A 25,480-nucleotide genomic window follows, 5' to 3' on the forward strand; every position below is an offset into this window, starting at 1 on the left:
GACCGTTCCGACGATCAGCGCCGTATGATGGGCCGATACGACAAACTCGGCGAGAGTAGACGCATGCGCTTTAAATAAGCGAAGGCCGCTGCTGCCGTCGTATGCTAGGCTGTTCCAAGAACACGCAGCCACCCCACACTGCTGTTACGAATCGCTTTCACTTGCCCTCTTCGTACCGTTAAAGGCTGGTTGTTGGGCAGTATGATAACCGAATAAAAAAAATCGGGGGCGGCCGTCTGCTCTTGGAGCAGCACAGCAGACGACGACAGTGGTCGCCGGGTTTGTCGTATCGCTCCACCATGCGGTGCTGATCGAACGATCGGTCGACGCTCCCATAGAGAACGCTCCCGTGATATTGGTAAAACATTGGGCGGGTGTACTGTTATCTTCCATACTGTTGGGATGCCTGTTGCCTGGTAAAGTGTTTAACCGGATATAGAAAGGCGTTTTAACGAGGGAACTTGTTTCTACCATGGGGCAAATACTTTTCATTTGGACCCACCAGCCCTATCTGCTCATTAATGGAGGCTCCTGTAGATGGCTGATATGTTGTCTCCTAGAACCGCAATAAGTTGTCCGGAGTCCTGCATGTAGCTGCAGCCCGCTTGTTTACTACGTCGCAGGGAGTGCAGCAAGACAGGGCCCATGGTGGTTTCGAAGTGCAAATGCAGCACTTGAGGACGTGTTTACACACTCAGATAGCGAAAGGCAAAAATGCCATATATTCGCCGTTAGTGAACCTCAATCACGATAGAATGTTTAGCTGTGCGATGTGAGAGCGCTACTCTCTAGCAAGTTGTCCACTTTGCGGTTCGCGAATAACAAAACTATTACGCATTACTTTCACCAGTGTCACAGCACTGCAACGCCCTCTTAGTTGCGTGCAAAGAGACCACGACCAATTGTTCAGGAAACACCAATTTGAAGCAGAGCATAAAACTCTATATTATTTACACGCACAGTTTACACACCCATCCTTCACAGTTACAACTGCTTCTGGGAATAGATTGGTACGCGATGCTACACTGAACATACAACAACAAAGCGTCAGTTTAAGCCGTTACTGCCCCTATTACGGCAGAGACACATTAGCAGGGTTTGTTGCCGCCCGCTACTTACCCTTGACGGCGCATTCGCCTCATTTTAAAGACGAATACACGCTCGCCACCTAACCCCAGCTAACAGAAAATGTCTCGAACGAATCATTCACAGTTCTCATTGTACAAAAAAAATGTTTGACGTGACAGGTAGACGACTGTTAGTGATGTTAGGAGCTCTTGTCACCCTCAAAATGAAACTCAGTCAGCATATTCAGATTGTTATGCACAAATTTGTAAGCCCGATGGCTTTCTTTGGTGTTCCTGATGTCGGTTTAAACTTTGTACACTCTCAGAATGCCGCCTGGTCGAGTGTGCCGCTACGTGATCGGCTTAGATCGCAGTGCAGTATATTTTATTGAGTGGATGCCGATCACTCGTTACTTGGTTCAGATGGCTAAAACCCCGTAACAGAATAGTGTGGCGGAAGCTATCAAGAAAAAACCCTTGACTGGAGGCGGTAAGCAGCATATTTTTTGGTGGGGTTTTCATTCGATAGTGTTTGGCTCTGCTTCACTGCTGTGTGTCGGGTGATTTACTACATTTCCATGGCGAACACTAATAGATGGCGCAAGCTTCTTTACTGAGCGCACTTTTTTCTGAGGTATTCAAAGGATAGAGGAAGCGTGTATATTATTATCTGCGGCCAAATATACTAGTGAAACCTTGGACCAGGACGCCCACGTCACTTAAACGCGTTGAAGATGCCGAAATATCGCTGGGTGGTCCTCTTGCGCTTTTGGCGACATAATATTTACTGCAACACTAGGCTCAGCAGCATACACTTCAGGAGCATTACTTAGCATGCGGTTTAAAGTAATGCTTGTTCATTCTAACATCATCAGAAAAAGCTAAGGTGCTCCGTAGTTTCTTTGTTAAGGATGAATATATAAGAGGCACATAGAAGCCACTACACTAACGAACATTGGCGAGCGAACACAAAGAGCGATTTGTAAATAAATATACTGGTGTAGTGCGGGGGAGCTCAGAAAAGTTTTTTTTTCAGAAAATCAAAAGTAAAAGAATTATTGTTTCTTATGGCAACTGCACTTTTTAAATAGGTAGAAACATCTCAGCAGCCGGCCTTGGAAAAAATGAATATGGTAAACGTTACTCTCGTGAATGCCGAAATAAAACACGAATCCTAATAACATAACAGCAAGATTAACATGGCGAGTGTAGTCTGATCCCGAAGAAATTCGAAAAAACTAACCGTTCATGCGTATCACTGTACCCTTCCTACAACATGCTTTAGAATGCTTGCAACGTCGGGTTTATTTACGATTAATTACACCATGAGCGCACTGTAACTTACCCAAGCAATTTTAATTACGGAGCCTACATTCAAACTATGGACTAGGTGCCTTATTGATACTATTACCGAATTTTTAAAGGTCACGCCTGTTTAGGCAATCGCTTTCAAAAACCATTTGATACCGTACACGGTAGCTATCGCTTCTATGTACTTTATTTTTCATTCGTGACTTCAATGCAGTTGCTCTGAAATATTTTGTGCGAAGCAGAGAAGCCGCAAACTAGATAAGGATGTTGACTGTCGTTCATGTAAGTCTGAATGCAACGGAAAAGATTGTAGCTTTATTCAAGGTTGAAGCTGTCGGCTTCTCGAATTGGTGCGTCTGTGATGAACATTCTTAATGAGGAACATCCAGTCGAGCGGACATGATTAAAGCCGAACGCCGTTTACTCTTCATCAGTGTCGCGAGCCGCATGCACCTTCTGAAATACAAAACACATGAAGCTGCTGCGGCCACGTGGACCTAGAAATTGCAGCGCATTACCGCAGAGTGTGGGAAGTCGGAGAGAGAAGAGCCACACACGCTGATAACAACGCAATTTGGCGTCGCGGGGTCTTTCATTGTTTCGGAGGAGGAAGCGCCATCACGAACCGGAGGGATCTTTCGGATTAGATGCAGTTGTTTTTATATCCACATTTTGCGTACTTTCGAAGTTCATACGTTGTTTTCGTGCGCTGTGCCAGGGATTTATGGCGCGAAGCAGAGCGGAAGAATACGGGGTGACAATGCGTACAACTCTTTCTAGTGTCAAAACAAATACAACTCTGCTATCTTTGGGTCTGCCTCTCGAGACTTGGTGAAATATTAAATCCCCTCATCGCGAGCATCCCGTCCAGCGGACGTGCATGAAGCCGGCAAGCGTTATTTTTGTGCAGTGTCACGAGGCGCATGCACCCTCTGTGCATCTTTTTGCTGCTGCCACTCGGAGCGACAAATTACTGCACTATTTCACAATATCAGCCGCACGACCGAAATAAGACAGGTGGGCTGATGAAAATGCTACTGGAAAAAGCGGAATCTCGGTGGATTCCTGTGTTTTTGTCCCAATCGGGTCCTCATTAGTGAGCAAAAGGATTTATATTGTATTCTGGCAAGCTGAAGTTTTTACCTTCACTCTTTGAATATGTTTGAAGTTATTACATTTTGTGGGGGCGTGTCGGTAATATATCACGCGAAGCACAGTAGCGGCTTAGACGCTGGCCCTGGTTAAATCTCATAAACAACTCCAGAATTTTCGTAATTTTGTCGAAGGGGCACTTAGTTCAAATTTTTCAAATGCCGTAAGGCATGGCACAGGCATCTAACTGCTCGAAAATCTTTACGAAGTGTTAGAAGCACACGAAAAGTTTCGCAGAAGTCATGTAGGATTAGGAGGCGTCATTTTTAATCTTCCAACTCTCGTCGGGATGGTGCAAAGCAACGCACCTGTTTTTGTATTTGATGAGGTGAACGTCCCTCATCCGTATCGCCGAACCCAAGAAGTCCTGCCAGGCGGTCGAGTTACGTGTTCAGTACAGCATGACTGCTAGTCTGCTCCCGACAGAACTTCCCGAAAAATAAAAAGCTCTCACTCTCGCCGTGCTTTCAAAGCCTGTAGATACTATTATCAAGACTACCTGAATTACGGCATGCCAATTATTTCTCAGTTCTTTGCTGAGACGCATCATGCCTGTCCTTTACGGAAACTCTTTAAGAAAAATTTGCGAGAAACTATTTCGGGTGACCCGCTTGCGCGAGTAGTTGGATGCCAACCTAAAACCAGAGACAAAATTAGGACAGTTCATCTTGTCAGAATAGCAGCATCCCCTAAATAATTGGCAAGTGTATAAAGGAAATACGTTGAAATGCCGATGGTGCCTGTCCCGCCTTGCCCCTTCGAATTCATCTACCCTTTTGGAATTTTTTAGGATATAAGTGGTGCCAAGATTTGAAGTTAAAAGTTTGATGACAGCAACAAAAGGAATAAAGACTGCTTAAGTCCAACTCCTGCCTCTAACGCCTGCCAACCTGCCTACCCCGCTATTCACTAATCACTTGATCAATATTTTAAGTTAATGCCTAACAAACTGTCCCAATACCCGAAATAATATATGTTCAGCCTCTGTTTTGGGATTTACACCTTTTGTAATGCCACTCTAATTTGTGTAGATTTTTTGTTAATTAATATTATGAGAGGGACATGCAGCCGCCACAGTGTTTCTAGGCTTGTTAGTAAGCACCACTTCAGTGAGCGAAGAAGAACTTTGAGCTGGCGTTACTCTATGTAGAAACTCTTGGATCGGATATTTAGCGTGTTCAAGATAAATACGCGATGCCACTAATATGAGACTTGCGTCAAACAAAGTTTATCGAACGATAATCTTAACTGGGGTACAACCCATTTGACTTTAGGCATACTCCACTAATTAGTAGGTTAGTTTTCTAACGGCTTGTGGATAAGTGGCCGCCTTTACAACAACAAGCCAAACTTCCCCCTCCATTACCAGGAAAGATATTTTGTCTGTGTGATGTGGTAAACCGGTGTCTGTTACTGCAGGAGAAATTGTCAGGACAGAGGAAAAAGGATTGCTTCGGAGAGACCCTCTAACAACGGGTTGTTTTCTAATCACGCGATCAAAACGAAAAATAGAAATCTTGCAAAAGTACTCAGGCGACTAATTTTCTCTCTAACCACTTTTCTCGGAGCCACGGTCAGATGGTACATTCCATGCTCACTATCTATTGCGGTGTATTCAGCTATCAAAGGGGTGGTACTCGGATGGTTCGGGGCTAACTGATTCATGCCGACGCGTCCTCGCTGTCGTAACTTTCAAGGATGAGCTATTATTCTGCGTTGTTCTTCCCATCGCGGTTACCTCAATGAAAGTTAATGCGTCCTCCCCCTCTACCTTCTACCACCAACTATCTCTCACTGATTGCCTCATTGCTTGCTCAAATATTATAAACGTAACTTATCACGAATGGCAGAGGTGTGTGCTGTCCGCCTACGGCGGCGTTCTCGACTTCAATGCTAGAAGAAAGATCGAACAGCGTCGTTGGCGCCATGGCGGTGGCGATGTCAAAGACTCACATTGAAAGCGCATTCGGAGGTTGTTCCGCTCAGACGTCCGCCTTCTCAGAAACCATAGTGTGCCCTGAGTCAAACCTCCCTTTTGTAAGCGTGACACAAACTGAACCTGGTGACGATGAACGATATTACACTCCTCGCGTTTGTTTTTTCCAAATTGTGTCAGTTTTTGATGGATATGGTGTAAGCTCCTGTGCTGTTATTTTACCCAGCTATATCACAGCATTTATTTCGAACTTTGTGGCCAACTCTAAACGGCAGCCTAAAAATGCATTGAGACTAAGGCACGACTAAAACTCGCCACTTGTTTGTATTTTTAGAGGACAATTGTCGTTGCCCATCCACCTGATTACATCCGGTTCCTTCTGTTCCGACACAATTTAAACCATTGGAACCGATACCATTTGGCAGGTTTATTTGCAGGATACTTGACTGAGCTTTTACATTTTTGAGAACAACTTTTTTATTAGCGGGTATGTCGTAAATGCCATAAAATTATTAACGAATACAGGTAGAGACTCAGAACGGTACTCACAATTCGGCAATAGCAGAACCGTTGAAAGCGTGAGAGCGGACCGCCTTGATATCATTGTAGTTGAGGATCCTGCACAAAATAAATATTTGTAGAAAACACAAATATTGTTTCTCACCATTGCTATTCCTTATTGTAGTAAACTCTCTAAGGCATAAGCATAAATGGAAATGTTTTGTAAGCATGAGCCTCGACGAGGCTTTACATACATGACCTGCTGCTTATCCCCTGGTGTAGGGGAAGAAAAGCTGCGGCCCGCGCGCAGTATTATGCGGCCCTGGCCCCACGTGACCCCCCGCTTTCTGTTGTCGCTTTCCGTCGGAAAGACGACATGACAGTTATGACTGTAAATGGGGTTAAACAAGCAAAATTATCGCTTCCAGTTGACATGATCTCCATTTTCACACTTCGCCCGATTATTGTCATATCATCGAGCTTTTCGCTTTGCCTGCCAAGACCCTTCCTCCTCCCTGGTTTGCCATCCGGCCGCCGCCCTGTCGACTTCGTGTAAATAGGCCCTCTACCGCAAAAAGTTGCTGATATCTGCCCTATTCCCTCGTTAAGTTAGGGAAGTGTTGGCTATCAAGGTCATAACAAAAACATTACTGCCCATTAAAGTGGCTTCTGTCAGCAAACATTCTACAATTCACACGAATTCTGATGGAGGCGACAAGCGAAAGCGGTGGTTTGTTCGCGCTTTCGGTGCACGTTGTCATTCCAGGTGGTCAAATTTTGTCCGTAGCCCTACATCTCGGCGCGCCTGATCGCCTGTAAGGCGTCGGCGTGTTAAACCCCCCAATCAATCAATTCATTCACGATACAGTTCCGCTTTGTGCTGAGAAAGAGAACAATCACGAAACCAACATTACTTTGATCGTTTTACTGGCTGATACCGGGGGTTCTTTATCAATGCTGAAATTTCTTCACTAACCAGAAATAAGAGCCTCCGATAAAAGTCTGTGCAGTACCTCTCATGGTGTCGTGTAGGATGTAAGCTTAACAATAAGAGATTTAAACTGGTGGCTATGACAAGAAACAAACTCGAAATAAATAACAGTACTGTTGCGAAATTCGTCCCAGTAGCTACAGGGCGAATTTGTTACTGAGTGTGACACCATGTTTTTATATAGGCGTAACACAAGGTAAAATTTTTAGGGGCACTCCAGCTAAAACATTTCACACGTGCGCTCAAAAGGTTCTGTTATGGGAATTTTACTTTTTTGCAAAACCTGCGTGTCGCTTATCCACTTACTTTTAGTCCGGGAAAAAACCTCAATCATACGACAAACTGCTCTGGGCTTGTTTCTATTGGGCATGATTTTTGTTATGCGACGTTCATGTTATGTGCGGTTTATCTTTACAGAGCAACCTAGCAATAATTATCAAAGGTTACAAAGACAGTTTGAAATCTCTAGAGGTCGAACAGCAAATATATTCTCGGTAGCTGCGGTTCGAAGCACCATTAATGCACTCCATATCCATATAATGCCATGACGTTTTCCCGCAATATCTGCTAAGCTAGCTGTACTTAGAAAGTAAAGAACATAACAGTGCAAACGATGGGGTAAAATAGCCAAACAGCGCTGGTTTCAGCAAAAGTCTTGAAATATTCGCAACATAATAGGTAAAAAACTGCTCACAGAAAATGACAGAAATAAAATTCTCCTATATTGCTACTGGTGGGAGGCGAAAAGAAAACATTTCGTTCCGAGTGAGAATATTTCATTCAGAATATTTCATTCAAAAGAAAGTTTTGAAGGACACTTACACTGCACCTGCTTTCACCTTGATTCCTGATGAGGGAAGAAGACTTATCTGATTGCTGTCCAGGTCACTGAAATGAGACGGATCGCACATGCTACATAATACTGCACAATTAACAGCAAACTTCGAGTTGTCCGTTGATTTCGTTGTTTTGAATTTGTCGTACGTATCCACAATCGTGAAGTTTTGCCATTTTCTGTCAAGTTTTCTTTTTTCTAAAAAAGTATTCGTAAACCATTTGCGTGGATTCTGATTCGGAGAGTACACATCCTCGGGTAGGAGTTTAGTTTATTTAGCCTCTTCCACAATAACTTCCTAGGTGATCACGTGTTTTTTACGCGTTAACTATGCGATACCAAGCGAAAGGTTGAGATACCAATGGTAATAAAGCGGAAATCCATTACGCGGGAATAAATGCGGGACACGTCTTTTGAAGAGACGAATAAATATGCAATGTTTTAAGGTATATTGTACACAAGAACTTGGTTTATCAAATCTCCGCGATTGCTTAGTTTACCTCTAGAATGCTGTGCCTGTGGTGTGGCATCACTCAAAAGGAATTCAATCCTAAAATTCTGGAAACTTTCTGAAATATTATAAATCTTTTTTTATTCATTTGGTCGTTTGTTCTACAGAATCAATCAAAAAGTAGAATTAGCCATTCCCTCTTGCCTGCTCTGCTGAAGTCTCGCGAAAAGACGACGATGCGGGCAAGTTGAGTAATCAATAAAAATACAGGAATGGGCATACTTCTTCTATAACGTGAGACATCACACAATTTGGAGGCATCTTCAAGAAGAGTGCCGATAAGTGAACGTTAGGCAGGTAAATTCCAGCAGATTATGTTACAATAGGGAATTTTTTATTTTACTAACGACTACATAGGCAGAAGGCGCTACGGCGTTTTCTCGTTTGTACACGGGTAGTTTGAATGAAGGAAAAGTTTAAAATGGCTCATTGTACAGCCGAGCTTGTGCTTTCATCGGCGGCGTGGGCGTTACGTGACGCGAAAAAACGGCCCTTACATTTTTGTCGGTAGTGAGGCTTAGTAGGTGTGTACTGCGCTAATCTTGACAAAACGAATTAACCAATTCGCAATAAGAGAAAGAAAACGAAGACGAGCAAGTTTATTTTTAAACAACGTATGATAATTCTCCAGTCGTGAATTCTGGGAATTCTTTAGTTGTCGATGACGTATATATCCTAAGGATTGAGAACAATTATATTTCTCCGGAAGTCGTTACTGCCGTGGAAGCCCCGCTCTTCTTCGTTCTATTATATTTTCTGTCACGTGCAGACAGGTTAAAACAGGAGAACAAGAATGTTCTCTTTTGATTAGGGCATTCATGCCTGCCAACAACAGCAAAGGCAAAACCAGCCATAAAACAGCGATTCAGCGCTGTGAACGTAAAAGCTTCGGGCTACCTTCTAAATGGTTTGAATGGACACAATGAATCTGCCCAAACTCATGCTGATTAAATGCTCTCAGCACTGTTTAATAGTTGAGAAGTGTCCAGTGTCCTTTTTTATATTTTAACTACAAGGTTGGTTCGCAACAAAAAAACTAACATGGCACCTTCAGCAGATAGCCTGCGGACGCGGAGATGGCAGAATTTATTGTTTATTTGTTAGCAGAAAGAAAATAGAAATTTTATGGATAATTTTATAGGATCCCTTAGGTTGGGGTGGCTTTTTATCCAGAGTTGTTTAGCTGACACTGAACCACTAATAACTAAAGATCGTAGTACAAGGGCAGATAGTTAAGAAGGTAAAATATTTGAAAACAATATCTTCCGCAAGAAATTGATGCTTCAAAATGCTCTAAGTTACACTGGCAAAGAAATAATGTAAACTAAGCGCGTTTTATAAGATTTCGTTCGTTGCAGAACAAATTAAGTGTAGATTAGAGCCTAATAAAGCATACCAGTGTACAAACTGAAACATATTGCAGTAAAACCATTGTTTCTGTTACTTTTTATTGTACGTGTTGAGAGCTCAGGGAAATGGTGACACATGCGGAATACGCCCACATATATTTCTTATCAGTAGCACTGTGGCTTACTGAGGCATGGATTAACTGTCAAAGAAGTTACTATTTCTATATGGATACCAAAAACGTCGTTTCCGCTGCAGAAAGTGGATAAGTAAAAAAGGTAAATTTCTCGCTAGGCATAGACCTTCTGGGTTTCTCTTCCGATGCACGATTAAAAACAACGGCGTAAAAAACAACGTCGAGGGGTCCCAGCTAAATATCCTAGTGATGTACAAGTGACGAACAATAATTAGTGAAAAAAAACTGGAGCAAATTAGTCACTTTGCATTGCAAAGAAACTACCTAAGCAGAAGAAGGATCCTGTTTGGGAACCAGTTATTGGTCCCTTTGAAAGAATGAAATAACGCTTGGCTTGCAAAATTGAAGAAGAATAATAAGTAGTAAACAGCGAGAAAGTGATACTGTTTTTAATGTTATTGTTAGGCTTTAATATTGTTCAAGAGCACCCTGAGATTGTAAACAGGAATGGCTGTTTACCATTTCATTTTTAATACTCTTGTCACCAGAATGGTCAGGAGCGTCTATATTTTTACATGTACAATGTCATACTGTTAGGCTCTAAATTGATATTTTATTACTCTGATATTTCATAATTTAAAAGTATCATCTTCGGGGCGACCGGTGACTCTGGAAGGGATGCACTTAGGCGTGCACAGAGACCCTAACCTAGCCAAGGCAATGAAACGTTGCATGTATAGGTAAACTCTCGCCTTTCATAGCAATTAATGACGTGTTCACATTTAAAAATGGCTATAGAAAGCCATAAAGACTGTGTTAGGAAGACCAGAAGTTTAATTCGACTGTAAATATGGGAAAACCTACAAGTCAAACACAATTTTCAGAAATAGTTCCTGAATTCCAGTCCTAGTCCTCGAACACAATTCAAAAATAATAAATTAGGGAGTGTCAAAACGCTGGGTTCTAAGCGTAATTTGTGGATAACAAACTGAGAAAGGGGTCTTGAGCATGCTTTCGCGATATAGCTACAAGTGACTCTGGTTTAAATCAGGCAATATATGTTTCAGAAAATTTGCTCTGGCCATCTTCCAAACAAGTGCGGATGCCGGTACACCGGACCCGCAACAGGCTTGTCTAAAGTTTCTTTGTGTGAGAATTTCCATTGCCGCTGTGGACGTCCTGCTGCAGAAGCCACCGGAAGGAGAAGTAAACGTCATTTAGATAACACCAGCCGACTCGACTCGACAGCTATTCTTCAGGGGACCCCACAGTCATAGGTAGAGATGCGCATCCCTTGCATATCTATCAAAAAATGACAGAGTACAGTCGAACCCTGTTAATTCAAAGACGAATAATTCGAACCAACAGTAATTCGAACTGGTCCATTGGTCTTGGCTAAGTGACGTGTATTCCATTGGGGGAAACTGTCGCCAATTTGAACCGGAAACACGTGCCATGGTTAATTCGAGGAATTTTGCATGTCTGCACAGACTACGTTTCATCAAATTGGAGCCTCCTAGTTCAAAACTACGTGAAATGGTCTGTTAGGGCCCAGTGTATTCGCCAAGATGTTGTAGGGCAGGTGCTTTCATACGCATGCATGCTATTTATTCGTGAGGTGTAGGAGTCGTACTGAAGGCGTTGCTACCTTCGCACTGTGGATTGTAGCGCGGAATTGCGCGTCTGCTTCTTCGGGTTGGCATCTCAAACTGACCATTGTGCATGCCTTACTTTCACAGCACGTAATTAGTGCAAGGGAACTGAGAAGGTCGTTCAATGCCATCTAGTTTATCGCTCATGGGATCGTAATACTGGTAGCGTGCGCAGTACCGCCAATCAGAGGGACCCCCGCTAGTTTGGACTCCGGATAATGCGAGCAGATTTTCTAACCCCACGGAGTTAAAAGCTAACAAGATTAGACTGCATGATAAATACTAAAGAATGAGCAATCTCGCCACCCACGAATCTTTAATAAATGATAGGAGCACGGCCTGCGGCTCCTCAAATACCATTTTTTCTTCATCCAGGCAAACTTCACTTGATCCAACCTACGAAGTACTTTCCGTTGTGAAAATTCCGCGCTGCCCTGAGATCCTCGTACTACATGGTGTGGCAGGTTTCAGCAAACCGAAAGATTACCTTAATCCCGCAACCTTCCCGTGAGAAGAGGGAGAAGGAGCTGTCCAGCAGCTCCGGTCCCAAATCCCACGCTTTGGCTTGTGGAGAGAGCCATTCCAGCAGGAGTCTCCAATAGAGTCCCCGATTGAGGACCTTTCCCCAGATTAAGGTGCTCGTACTAGGGCTTAAAACTTCTCATTTTCTTCACTCCCACGCCACTTGAGTAACGTGGGAAGTGCCAGCCGTCAAGAGCTATGTGTTCTTTTTCAGTCATATGCCTATTGCACAATAGTAATTTTTTCGGCAAATAGAATCTAAATTTATGGTTCAGTGTTTTTATTTGTATGGAAGTTTTCTATAAAAGAAGGCTATTTTAACAGCGTACGATACTCACATCATTTCGACGTGCGACTTCGGCTGCAGTTGATGCATAGCAGGCACCGTCTTGAGGCCCGAATGGGTAATTCTTCTGGAGAAATTTGGAGGTGGTAAAACATAATTTCTTGCTTGTTAATATGAACCAATACAACATTGTAGCATCACATCACAACTGGTTGTGGAAGTCGCCTGGGCAGCAACGTCAGTATTAACTAAAATACTCAACGTAACCATACCTGGGAAGCGGATAACACATGTGTACTACTTTCTGGCATGCTTACGCCCTCGTTGCGGCTCTTATTGTTTGCTGACTGCTGTTAAAAATTATTTATTCACTTGATCTAGCAACATCAGGGAAAAAATGTTTATAAGTTCGGTACAGTACTGTCAAGGTTCTCCAAGCCAGTTTTGAAGTGTACCTGTCTAGGTCATAATTCGCGATCAGAATGCCCCCAACCCCAAAACTTTATTTTCCCCCAGGCGTGATTCTTTCATTACTGTTTGCTGAAATGTGAACTTTTCCTGAAGAAATACAACTTTAATCGGTCAAAGGGAACAATCTTAAGTACAACGTCGGAGTCACTATTTATCTATAGCTCATTCCACAAGGTAGGTGCAGCACTGTGAAGGCTACATCGTCGTCAACAGCCCGGCCCCTCAGGACGCCTCACTCACCGCGAAGGAAGCGACAAAAGGTGCCGGTGCATCGCGGTTCCGCTTGCCGAGAGGGGAGAGCGGAACGTCTTTTCAGGACCCCCTTCACGGCGAGTTAGGAGCCCTCATTGGGCGCACTGTTGACAACAATGTAGCCTCCAGTGTGCTGCACCTAGCTTGTGGTATGAACTATAGGTCCCATACTGCATAAAAAACAGTGCTAAAAATTTGGCGCACGCAACAAGCTCGGAATTGTCTTTATAAGTAAAACCATTACGTGCACATTTGAAATGCTCAATAGCGTAAGGTATTCACAATGAAAAAAAAATATCAGTCAACCTGGAAAACTCCCCATGTTGGTGATAATTCGCTTTCAGAATACCCGCTTCGCCGAAAACTTCATTTTCTTTTCTAAGCCATATTCGCCAAATACTGTTTGCTAAATTTGAATTCTCTTTCATAAATAAAACTTCAACTTGTGGAAACCAACAATCTCAAAAACAATGTTGCAATCACTATTTAAGAATGCCTATACTGTACGCATAATGACCACAGCGAAGAAATTACGCACCTAGCGCCCAATAAAACCTCTAGTTACATAAATCCTGAATTAGTTATATCTGCACGCAAGTGCATATTAGAAATGCTGAACAATGTAAGGAAGTGACAATGAAAAGAAAACATGAAAACACTGCACTCCAGGATACCACACGTCAAGTCAGGTCTGACTGAGCGTCAGCGGTTGCTGTGTTGTATTAAAAATATTTCTAATAGCTTTCAGAACAATTTACCTTTCTGGGAAGAATATTTACTACAAGCACTATGTGTAAATTCGCTTACAGAACTTTGAGGTTTGGGAGTCCCTTTAGTACTCCTTCGCCAATACTGCGCAGCCGTGGTGCCTTCTGAATAAATCTGTAAAAGAAGAAAAAAATTTCGCGCAACGGTTTGCTGCTGATGGATTTCAAATAGGTCACAAACGTCGCTATCAACTGAAAAAGTCCAACGTGTCACACATTTGTCCCCATTGATTTAACCGAAAAGTTGGAAACAAGCGCAGTTAAACATTTTTGTGTAAATTTTATATCCCACAATAGCAAACTTCTAATTCGGCCTGAACAAACGGGGCTGCAAAGAAGCACTTTGAAAATGATAGCACTTTTAAAAGATAACACAAATAAATAAATGTTGGAAGCGCTTGCAGTAACGGCTACGTAATCAGTTTTAATTTTGTGCTAGTTATTGTGATTGTACTCTTTCTTAATTACGCTTAGACAGTTTCACATTATTATAAATTCCATGAACGTTAATGTCTTGCTACGAGTTTTGAGCAATACTGATTATTCTTAAAATAAAATTTTTACAACAGCAATGTGGGAGCACGACTTCCAGAAAGGCACGCGAATAAAGTACGTTTCCCCAGAAACTACCGCGCGTCACCGCTTGGACACACGCGTAAACAATATTTGCTGTTTGCGTTTGTGAAGACATCCGAGCACCACATTTGAAGAAAGCGACGTTGGTTACCACCTATAATTTTTTTGTGAAATGAAATACAACCTTTTACACAAAATAACGTTTATGCAACGCCCATAGCTGCAACTGGTTTGTATCCATACTGTCCATGCGACTCAGAATTGTTTGTGACCGAAATGAATTCGCTCACTATAAAGTGAGTAGCACGTGCAATTCAAATATTTATTCTGTGAATTCTCCCAGATTTGTATCCGCACTGACAGACTGTTTCATTAAATGCACGGTTCTACCACCTATGTACAGGTATGTTAAAAACAATAAATGGGGCTAAGGGGTCTCAAACAGAGTATTCAGCATAGCCGTCACAATGCCCCATATAAGAGACATGCGCCAAGCTCGCGAATGTTTTGGTCACTTTTAAGGCATGAGTAACTGTTCAGTACATCATCAATTTAATGCATGAATATATTGGAATAATAAAAGCAAGTTATCAAACAAGGAATTCGCAAAAAAGTATGTTGTCTTACCAAATTAGCAACATTTAACAGGTTTATTAACAGCTGAGCTATTTAAGACTCAGATAGGTGGTTGGCGTTCGAAAAAAAAACTAAAGAATAGCTTCTCCGCCGCGAAGCGACCGGAACAACCTTCTCCCAGTCGCGTAGGCGGGGCCAAGCCTCGACAAGCTATGACGTCATCTCGTTCGCCGGAACCGCTCAACCGTAAAAAACAGCCTGCCCAGCGTTCGTGGCGTGATCCAGTGCGTGTTCTTTTCGTCACTAGTTCACGTGCACTTGCAACTGGAATAGGGAGAACAGAAAAGCTCCCGGGATAATCGACGAGTTGGCGAACGTGGTTGCCACCGGTTCTAACGCGTCCTCGCACGGTTCACTTTGGGAGAGATGTGAAAGGCATCGAAGAAAACTATCCGGGCCTGCCCGTCTAGAAAACATTCAGCGCCAATTTCGGAAATGCATAGGAGGTGGAATAGCCGTGTCTCCTACAAAGGGAGAAGGGTCGCTAGCTCTGCTATTTCACCACCCCTGCACCACTAGTGCAAGCTGCTCTAATTTTTTCGACGCATGGTATAACGCAGAGTCGTTTGGGGAAACCGAAATGTTTTTAATAATATCTTTTAATACAGTGTAATGTTTAAGTTACCATGCAATACAAACTGGAATGCTAAACTTAAAACAATTTGGAATGAAGGGTACCAATGCAGGTACATCTTCTGTGGGTGGTACCCTCATTCGGAGGGATTTCAGGCGCTGAGAGGAGGTTGAAAATCTTAACAATGTGCGTTTCTTTTGCATCAAATGTTAGTTAAATTGAAGTAGCTGTGCTGAACACGCTATTACCCGCGGGTTTAGATTTTCTTTGATGTACAAAGTGAGTGAGCCTCGGAAAGAGTAAAATTACGTCCGAATGGTAATAGGAGCGCTCCTACTGTGAGAGCACACAGTAATAAGGAGTTGCTGACACAAAATTTGTATTAAAAAAATGAAACAATTTCTTTTTAAATACGCCAAGGTGTTTCCGACGATTATGAGCGTGAAGCGTTGCTTGGAACTAATTTAAATGGATACGATGGCAGCAGTTTTCAGAGACGCGGAAACAGCGTGGCTCGACCGCACTGGGAATAAAACTGTCGTGAGCAGGTGTGGGACGTGAATGCTACCAGCCGGTCAAACTAAGAGTGGTCTGTGCCTATGCTCTCAGCCTGCATCTCGCACATTAGTCTGGAACAAAATCCACAAGGGCGTGCAGAACGAAACTACAGCACAAATTATAAAGTTCGGTGGGGCTTTGGGTGCCCTTTGTCCTGTCTCGCCCCGTCAGTCACAACTCTGGGCATTTTCAGATGGCCTGAATGCGCAAGAGCTCATCTTTAATTCAATGACGGGGGAGCGGTGTATAGGTCGTCGTGAAAGGATCCCTTGGATGCTTTAGGCCAATAGCAAGAGTGCCGGATAGCTTAGGAAGGAAAAAAACGACGAAACGCTGACCGCACAGCACCCACTCCCTGGAGCTTTCTGCGGCCAAAGCCGATCGTGATGTTGTGAATAGCGCTGTAATTCATAATCGGAAATACATTGCCAGTTCTTCTGATGCGTTATATATTATGGGGTAGTACGGACACATGAAAAAAAACGGAAGACACACATTCGTGGTGAGCACTTTCTCAGTACAAGCACTGGAAGTATGCATCATGAACATGGGGTGGGGCGTTGTTTACACCGAATATCATTGTCACTATATGCATCGTGAATTATAGTTTTACCAGAGTAGCATTGAAGGACTCTGGTTTTACCCTTCTTGAGATGAACGGGTTGTGCATTCACTAAAGACATGCATTTTACTTTGCGTTATTATCTCGAATCGGGCAGTAAAGAAGATCCTAATGTATTGTTTTGAATTTTTCCGCTTGTTTGTTCGAGACTAACCACTGAGAGTTTGTGATCCGATGAAGTTTACGAAGATAATACAACAGGTTCTAACTCGCAATTTTACGAAATGCGTGAACGAACTGAACCAAATTTCATATTCTAGAGCTCTACATGGGGAAAGCGTTGTCTGCTACCTATTTGTATGGCCTTAAGATAACTCGATAACTTGAATTATGTATCATTCGCAAACTTGCTTAGTTATTTTTATTCATCGGTTGAGATTGGTACGATGTTGCAACCATTGTATTTATTCCCAATCTACTGAAGATATATCCGACATTCAGGCAAGCCGCAAAAAGGCACCGATAACATTCACTGTATACAAGAAACAGGGAAGTAAACATTGATACACTTTTCTTATGCGATGTCGCTGTAAATACATAGCTTCGTGCTTACTGCTTTTTCTGGTTTCAAATGTGGTTGTCCGTAACAAAGGACTAAAAAAATCTCTCCGCATTTTCAGCCGTGCAGAATAAGGAAAACTAGCCAAGTGCTCTTACCGCTTCAAAGACACTAGAACAAACATTTCGCCTGGATTATAGAACATAGGTATTCATTTCATGTTGATTGATTTTTGTATTGTTTGGTATTGATTTTTGTAACATTGATATAAGGGGCAGCTTAATTTTCTTTCAATTTATGAAGCAACAAAACAGCAAACAACTGAAATTTTCTTACATTTCTCTTAGTTGCAAAGAGCTATCGAAGATCCCGGGCTCGATGGTGCTCAGAAATCTCACGGTGTTGAGATGCCTGCATGGGAAATCGTTACTGTAGCAAACTTTGAAAAAAGATGTGAATGAAAAATTCGGCACCAGTTAGAACCCTGCTATAGACCATCCGCGGAAATGTACGTATAATGTGGGCGAAATTGAGGCTTGGTAAATGTTACTAGAGGCACGAGCGGTGTTGCAAGTGCTTGCATATTGCTTCGTTTACGCGACAGAGGTGATTTACTAATCCATAATCTTTAAGCTGTACGAATCAGCATTTAATTAGTTTTGTAATGTCTGTTGTTTTCTATATCTTCTGTTCCACGAAAACGACTTCTGGGCTTCAGCCCTTTTTTACTATTTATTATTTGTTGTTTACTTACCGCAGCTTGGACGGAACGGGTTTCGTTCCCGCCTTTTTCTTTGGGGGGTACGGGAAATAAGTAATGAAATAAAGGCACGGGCACTAAGTCAATAAATTGGAAGGCTTTATTGAATGGTGTAAGTTTTCAGCATTTGTTTTTAAAAAGAAGTTCTTGCTTTCAGAGATGTGGGAATGTACTCGTCAAAAAAACCTTTTTCAAAAGTTTTCTTTTTCAGGAGACTGACTCAGTATATCTAGTACATCCTCCGGAACACTCCTTCACTACCTCAGCTAACGTTTATGCAGTGACCTTACTGTGTGTCAGTATTTTGCTTGGAATTTTGGTTTGTCGGCCCGCGTCTACAGTGTAATCGATAGTTTGGTTCCTACAGCGTGACGTTTTGTACCATGGCCAGGAATCAACTATATTTACCCTTACCTGTATTACGTCAATCGCAGATGCGATCTTTTACAAAAGAAAACTATTAGTACGTAATACGTAGGCGCAACCAAGCGCTGTATAGAAGGCTAAGGCTTTTTTCGCTAAATGGGCCATGAGGACATAATGAAAATTTTTGTTATTCGTAATTGATTTCGTATTTTACAGAGATCCTAGCGCTTGTGCGGCAGCAAATGACGCCGTATTCACTCAGAAATTAATCATTTTATGTTAAAATTTTGATTCTCCCGCCGAAGCGTGCGTTTTTAGGACGTCAGCAATGAAGCCATAAGCGCGCGTGTACAAAGAAACTTGCACTGCGTGATTCGGCTGCACCGCTCCTTGCCGTCAGTGTTTCCATGTGGCGCTACCATACACATACACGGACCGTTGTCTGCCGTGGCTTTGTCTTTTGACGGGTATTTGCACGTGGTTTGATTTTGTTACTGTAGAAAGCAATCGTTTCGTAAAACATGGAATATCCTCCACAAACGGCGTCGTGTAAGACAACATCGCTTTTGCCAATCTGCCAGGGCGAGTAAGACAACTCAAAAGCGCCGGACTGCTGTGCAGCTAAAACAAGCATAGTGCGCGCAGTACCAACAACAGTACGCATCGGTACTTCCGTATTTACGTGTGGTTTCGTAAGTTCCACTGTTTATCCCCCCATTCATACTGCTAAAAAAAGAATGTGCCCTAAATTTAAGCGCAAATAGCTCGTTCAGTAAGCTTCTAAGCTCTGCCTAATTGGAGATTGCTTTCGCTGGCGTCCGCCAATCGCAGAGCTGGCTGGTATGAAATAATTGGTTGTATGGCAGGAAATACGCAACCTAATCGCATGGCCATTCCTTTTTTTTCCGAATTATATGGCTTTTTTGAGTGAAGGGTATGTTAAACGTGGTGTCAGTATGATTCTGACGAAAAAATCTTTTGAATGAACCAAACTTGTGCCAAAAAAACTGTTTTCACAGACCCCGCTCTCGTTTGTTCACAGTGTAAGGCTATCATCATTTTTGAAAATACCCTTATATCCCCGGTAACCCTACAGCAGCACTGAATGTATTTCGCACTACTTGTTAGCACGAATTTGTCGTTTTTGCGTCGCTTTCTCAAGACCGTCTATTAGATGACACGCCGTATGCTAGTTATTGGCGCCCCATTTTCTTATGCTTTTTTTGTAGAAGGCCACGAGTGAACACCATCTCTCAGTTCTTCGCCCAGTCATGTTAGTAGCAATTTGTTCTTCTGAAGTTCTTGTAGGACTGTTTTGAATTCGTTCGTTAAAATTTTGTCTCGTATATTTACGTCTTTATTCTCCAATTCTCTTCTAGTTTACGCCGTTTTTATTGCCAGTACATTGGCTTTGTGCCAGGGGTAATTATCTTCACATGACAGCATACCGTTATATCCATGTTGTACTTGCTTCGGCTACTTTCCCATCATAACCACACGGGATCATCCAAAAATAAACAATGAGTTTTAAGAGTACGCGTTTTTTTTTGTAAAAATATATCGGCAATACCAAATAAGATTGTCAAGCGATCCAATCACAGAAGTTTGTTAGTATGGTGCCACCGCTTCTTGCACGAATTAGCAAGCACTAAAGTCAATGGTCATGCCAGAATGATTTTCTCTATATAAATATTACTTACAAAGCCAGGAGTCGATGACCATAGAACTGGAGGCAATTGCTTTTCAATACTTTGACGCTGGCTCTCTCGAGGATTCTGAAAAAGAAAATCGAGAGAAAGAGAAATCACATCTTATAGACACGATATGTTATTATGTTATTTCATGGCATTTTGTACACAAAGCGCGGCTTGGTTACCCAACTGTAATTTAATCTTTATGACAAATTACACACAAACGCTAATCACAACGCCAACGTCAAATCAAGCAACTATTTTTAAAATATTTTGTGGAGCACGTTCTTCTGCTAGGCACACGTCATGGGCTGTTTATCCGAAATTAAACATTTTAACTTGGCGCACGGAATATTTTTGGTACCTAAAACGATAAATCGTCAATAGGTCATTCATTATCCTTCCTCACCGCCGCACCAGCGCTGTAAGAAACCGGTCGTTCCCAATACCAAAAATATATTGTGTACAGAGCTGTCATTCATGTGGAGCTAAAATTACACTGAGCTGGAAAATTAAAACTGGCCAGGCCGTTACAATTGCCATCGGTGTTATTTCTTAGTGCTGCCATGCACACGAACAAGTAAAAGCGTTTTATGCAAAGAAATGGCCTTATTCAGAATAAACGGGAGGATATGTTTTGGAATAACAAAATACACAGGTTAAATTCTGCATGACTAAATATCGCTAATAGCTGTAAGGTGAGGAAATGGCGGACATTTTAAAAACTTAGAATGCACAGTACAGTTCATGGAGAGACAAACGTTGCTGTTTTGGATCTACGCACACTTGAGAAGTATGTTTCTTTCATCTAAGAACCCCTTTTCATATCGGAGTTTCATAGCGAATCTATTCACTATGTATATGTATTTAGGCAGCGGCAGCTATCCAAAATCAGTCTGCTCCAAGTGGTAACGTATGTGTCCGCAATATTAGCCAGATTTATGCGCCATTTATGCACCGACCTTCTAAAGGTGTTCACGGTTTAAAAAACCTCTGGGCAGAGACATACGACCAGTGGAATTTTAGTTGCCCAAGATAATGCAAACAACTTTTTCACTTAAACCTAATTGATATTTTAACAATGTAATAAACCATCACATTTTCATGTTTCCAGAATCTTGGATTACCGGTACTTTTACACTATTATAAAAGTGAAAGCAAACCTAAAAAGACATTTCGGAGACACCGCCATGTATGCGAGCATTACATGCATAAGCAGCCTTTTTTCTTTTTGTCCAGGAACAGCAATACGTCTCTACTGTACAGCCGATGGACATTCCATCTGCATGCCCATGGGGCGTTCACATGGATCCAAAAGACGTCCATGAAATCTTCCGCATAAATGCAGACGTAACAAATTTGTTTTCCTGTTACACGTCTGAAAGTGTATCGGTAATGGACACGTTAAACTGAAACGCCATGCAAAAGTGCTTTAAACCGCAGTCTTGGCACAATTCACTATGAAGAAAAAGTGCGTACTTCAGCTAAATAGCCGAATTAAAAAAAAGGCATTGCGGCGAAAAACGTTTACATTGTAAGGGAAAGACATGTGTGCGGATATACTACAGAACGCATACCCGTACAACGAGAAGCAAATTTGAACAAAAAACTGCTGCCCGACACTCGACACTGCTCAAACGGAAACCAGGGGTACTTAAATTAAACACATGTTATTGAGAAAGCATATTTTTTTCACTCGACGGTGTTGTAGTGTTTATGCTTTTGTACCCTGCTCAAATGAATTATAGATTCTGTTACGACGTAAGCATATTTTGATATTTTGATTGCTTAATATTACTCCTAGCGAAGTTACCCTTTAGAAATCAGTCTGGTGACGTACCCACCCTTTAAATCGAAAAGTGCAGTAACTGTTTATGGCCAATGATGTGTTTGAATTAGGAAACGCATTTACAGAATCCATTTACTGTGACTACGTGGGGACATTTCTCCCATTCGTAGAACTCCAGTCTTTTCGTGCACAAATTTTGTGTCTGTCGACTATCCACGAACGAGGCGTTTTTTTTTTCGGTATGAGCCAGATCCAGAAACCGAAACTGAGTCGGATAAAACAGCACTGACAAGAAAAACTCGCCAACTTTCTCCTAAAAAAAGATGGGAAGAAAATAGTGAAGATAACTCTCTGAAAACATGTATGCAGATTGTCTTTTGTATCAAAAACGAGCCAGATCCTGCGGTTTCGCGGATCAAAATGATCCGAATTCATTGACCCAATGGGAGTTTGCTTTTGGCTTGACTGTTTAGACTGTTTCGTGGGTCTTTCCGGAAGTTTTTTAGTTTGATTTCCGTGGCTGCCTTATTAATAATTCAGACGGCCAATAGAAGATCGGCGAAATATCTAACCCCAGATGTCAATGACAAAGAAACGGAGGAAAAATTGAACGAAATGGAACTGAGACAGGTCAAACAAGGATTTCATTTCGTCTCATCGGTCTCTACGAAATAACTCTACTTTTATTTATTTTTCAAATGCCATATTTATCATTTTAGTGCTTTACTAAATAGCCGCCGCTTACAAGCACTGGAAAATCCCCCCTCCTTCTAGAGTACAAACAACTTCATTAATGTGAACAAGAAGACATGCGCAGCCTTCTTGTGAAGCATTTTTAAATTCATGGCAAAGCAATAAAGAGCTTTCTTACTTCATGAGTGCCTTCTAGCGTGAAAAAGAAAATTATCCTGAGAAAAAAATCGAAAATTGCCGCTATTGGTGCCAACAAGGCCCACCTGCTCTCCTGTTATAGTTCTAGGGTTCTTGAAGCCATGTTTAATATTTCAGTGCCTTTTCCACCAAAACTCAATGGCACCATGCTAGATAGGCAATTTAAGTAAAGTTTTCTTAAGAATACCACATCAACTTTAGTGTTTCAGTTCTATATGAGTCAAATTCAAACTTATCACCCTATTATTACTCAAGTTCACGGCACAATTTTTCATTACTTGTGGCAGTAAACTTTTTCTAGCTGACATGTAAAATATATCGTAAAATAGCTTTGGCGTCGTTGCGTTGAGGTGCGGTAGCAAACGTCCGCTTGTTTCTCAAATTCGCGTGAGGCGGATCTGTGTCATTTCGAAAAAAAAACGCCTCAAATGTACATCTAGGCATGAACATCCAATAGACAGAACCGGGAAGTTCTGTCATGGTTTCAGATGTTAGGCTCTTTCCATGTCATATCGGTTGGGTTTTTTAAAACTCGGACGAAAGGAATAACGCTCTTGGTGCGCGGGAGTACGACGAGGTGCAGACGTTCAAAGTTTATATCATCTATTTGAGAGCCACTTCATATCAGGCAGCTTAGGACAGCTACTTGACTGCTCTTTACAAACACCGATGCATGAGCCCCAAAAACAATTTGCCATTTCCAAAATCACTCGTTTCAGATGTACGAAGATGCCTCCCTTGGCGCAATTGAGCAGTACATTGGGCCAACATGACCAGTTGGTTTTCCGTGCAGCGTTACCAATAGCTGATAATGGAGTTGAATCCTGTGGTGCAGGCATAGGCCCTTGAAATATACTGCAGTGGTTGTGCAGTTGCGACGCTTTTTTCAGCAGGTTACGAGAAATGCCAGATGCTGACCTGCTGTGTGTGAGCGTTTCTACAGTTTTCATGTGGTTGTGTGGTGAAGAGTGCCGCAACAGTACCCCGATACTGTAGATGTGTACAGAGAACATCCGCGGGCCACGTACATGCTTCAAAACAGTCGGTAAGCTTTCGGAATATAATGCCGGAAGTGTCTTTAAAAGTAGAGCATTCCTAATAATCAACGTACGAGATGACTCCTAACTTTTCGGGTAACGTTCAACACTCTTAAAATGTTATCCAGACTGTTTTTATGTCATTTCTGAAGCTAACGAAGGCTCAAATGTTCCTGCTCATCTAAAACCACTCTTTGAAAGGAAAAGCACGACAGCAGTTTTAAATGCACAATTTTTGAACTCTCGCGTGAACAAAAAAACAACAATACCGCGAACCATGCATTGGGTTTGTTTATTTGTGTTTTGCTTTTGCCGCCCGGCTGCGCCGGTCTGTGTTATCGGTGTTGTGTGTGCCAAGGGAGGCACGTGTTCCGTTCTTTCTTTCTGTGCCGCATGTGTTGTCTCTTCTGACTGGGAGAGCGTTCCGGACTAACGTGGATGGCCTAGAATAATCTTCGTTTATCTAGTGCTCTGGATAAACTTTGACTATTCCAGGAACCCTCGTGACGAGTGGTAAATTGCCGCTGAGTAGATGCCGCAGCATTCGAATCGCCTACACCAGTCTACGCACGTCACTTTGTTGACTGCTGTTTCGCCGCCTGTGGATTCGTTCTGTTGTTACTGGAGCACAAGTTCACTCCAATGAACTTGTTTTTTCTTCAAGACAGCTGCGTCGTCTTTGGCTACGTGACAATATCAAGTTGAGGAACCGGTGTTCATAAAGTAGATTGTTGCATCAATCTTTGTCTTTTGTCATGGTGGTGTACAAAATAGGTGTATAAGAAGCAACCTTAAGAAGCATAAGAGTACTTTCTCCACTCTGAAACATTTAGATCGTCAGCTTGCGAGTAGAGAAGCGGTGTTAATAAAGATATGGTAATTAAGCTCTCTGAGAAAAAAGTAAACGGTGTAAGCGCGTGATTACCATAATTATTGATTTCTTCGCAGGGTATCTGACGCAAAAGCTGTGAATACGGCTCATGAACTCATGGAAATGGGGCAGTCAGCGTTAAGCGCTTTCTATTATTTTTCGGCATACATTTAAGTGCTTCAGCCTAACTTGTTTTCCGGTTTGACGCAGTTTGACGTAGTGTGTGTCCCGTTTTAAACATCATCACGAGCATTGCCGTTCAATTTAAAGCTTAGACAGTCAAATAAAGAAGTAATTGGCAGCTACTGCACCAACACTTTCAGGTGACGTAATTAGTAGCAAATATAATCAACATAAAGTGCATCGCCGTTCTGGAAATACAGTCATTTCGTGCTCGTACATTTTACGTCTATTGCATTTCATAATTTTTTTTCACGTGATTGGCTTTTACAGAGCTTGCTGATATAACTGTAGAATGGTGGCTTGATGCAGTCTTCAGCCGTCACGCAATGTTAAAGGCTGAAATGAGCCCCTGGTAATTAGCTAGCATTTCAAGTACGAGGTGTGTCATCGCATTTCACCCTCTTTTATTCAAAACATCAAAAGAACGTCTGATGAACCTAGCACGCCTGCACGAGTGGCATCGATACCTGGTATTGGTTGCTGCTTTATTATAACAAAGCATTGACAGCTGCACATTCCCAGGCTTCGGTTAGATGCCTTGAAAAATGTAGCTTTGTAGCGAATAGAAGCTCGGTCGGTAATGGAAGCATTTATGCTCCCCAGCGGCGAGGTAGCGGTGGATGGCAGTGACAAAAATAAAGCCGGCCGCGTGCAGCTGCTGTTAGTAGAGGGCGATATCCCGTTCGTCAT

General features: G+C 42.2%; 1 protein-coding gene across 1 annotated transcript in view; it reads right to left on the reverse strand.

The window, feature by feature from the left end:
- LOC144139858 (uncharacterized) overlaps positions 1-25,480 on the reverse strand; it is a 150,713-nt gene that overhangs the window by 27,877 nt on the left and 97,356 nt on the right. The window contains exons 3-8 of the mRNA XM_077672104.1: positions 20,029-20,103; positions 17,539-17,613; positions 13,778-13,852; positions 12,300-12,374; positions 7,781-7,846; positions 6,016-6,084 (exon numbers count right to left, since the gene is read on the reverse strand). Coding sequence (XP_077528230.1) covers positions 6,016-6,084; positions 7,781-7,846; positions 12,300-12,374; positions 13,778-13,852; positions 17,539-17,613; positions 20,029-20,103 — 435 coding nt within the window. The remainder of the gene's footprint in view (positions 1-6,015; positions 6,085-7,780; positions 7,847-12,299; positions 12,375-13,777; positions 13,853-17,538; positions 17,614-20,028; positions 20,104-25,480) is intronic.

The sequence above is a fragment of the Haemaphysalis longicornis genome, unplaced genomic scaffold (assembly GCF_048455015.1).
Source record: "Haemaphysalis longicornis isolate Haplotype H1 unplaced genomic scaffold, Haemaphysalis longicornis Haplotype H1 scaffold_5, whole genome shotgun sequence".
NCBI lineage: Eukaryota > Metazoa > Arthropoda > Arachnida > Ixodida > Ixodidae > Haemaphysalis > Haemaphysalis longicornis.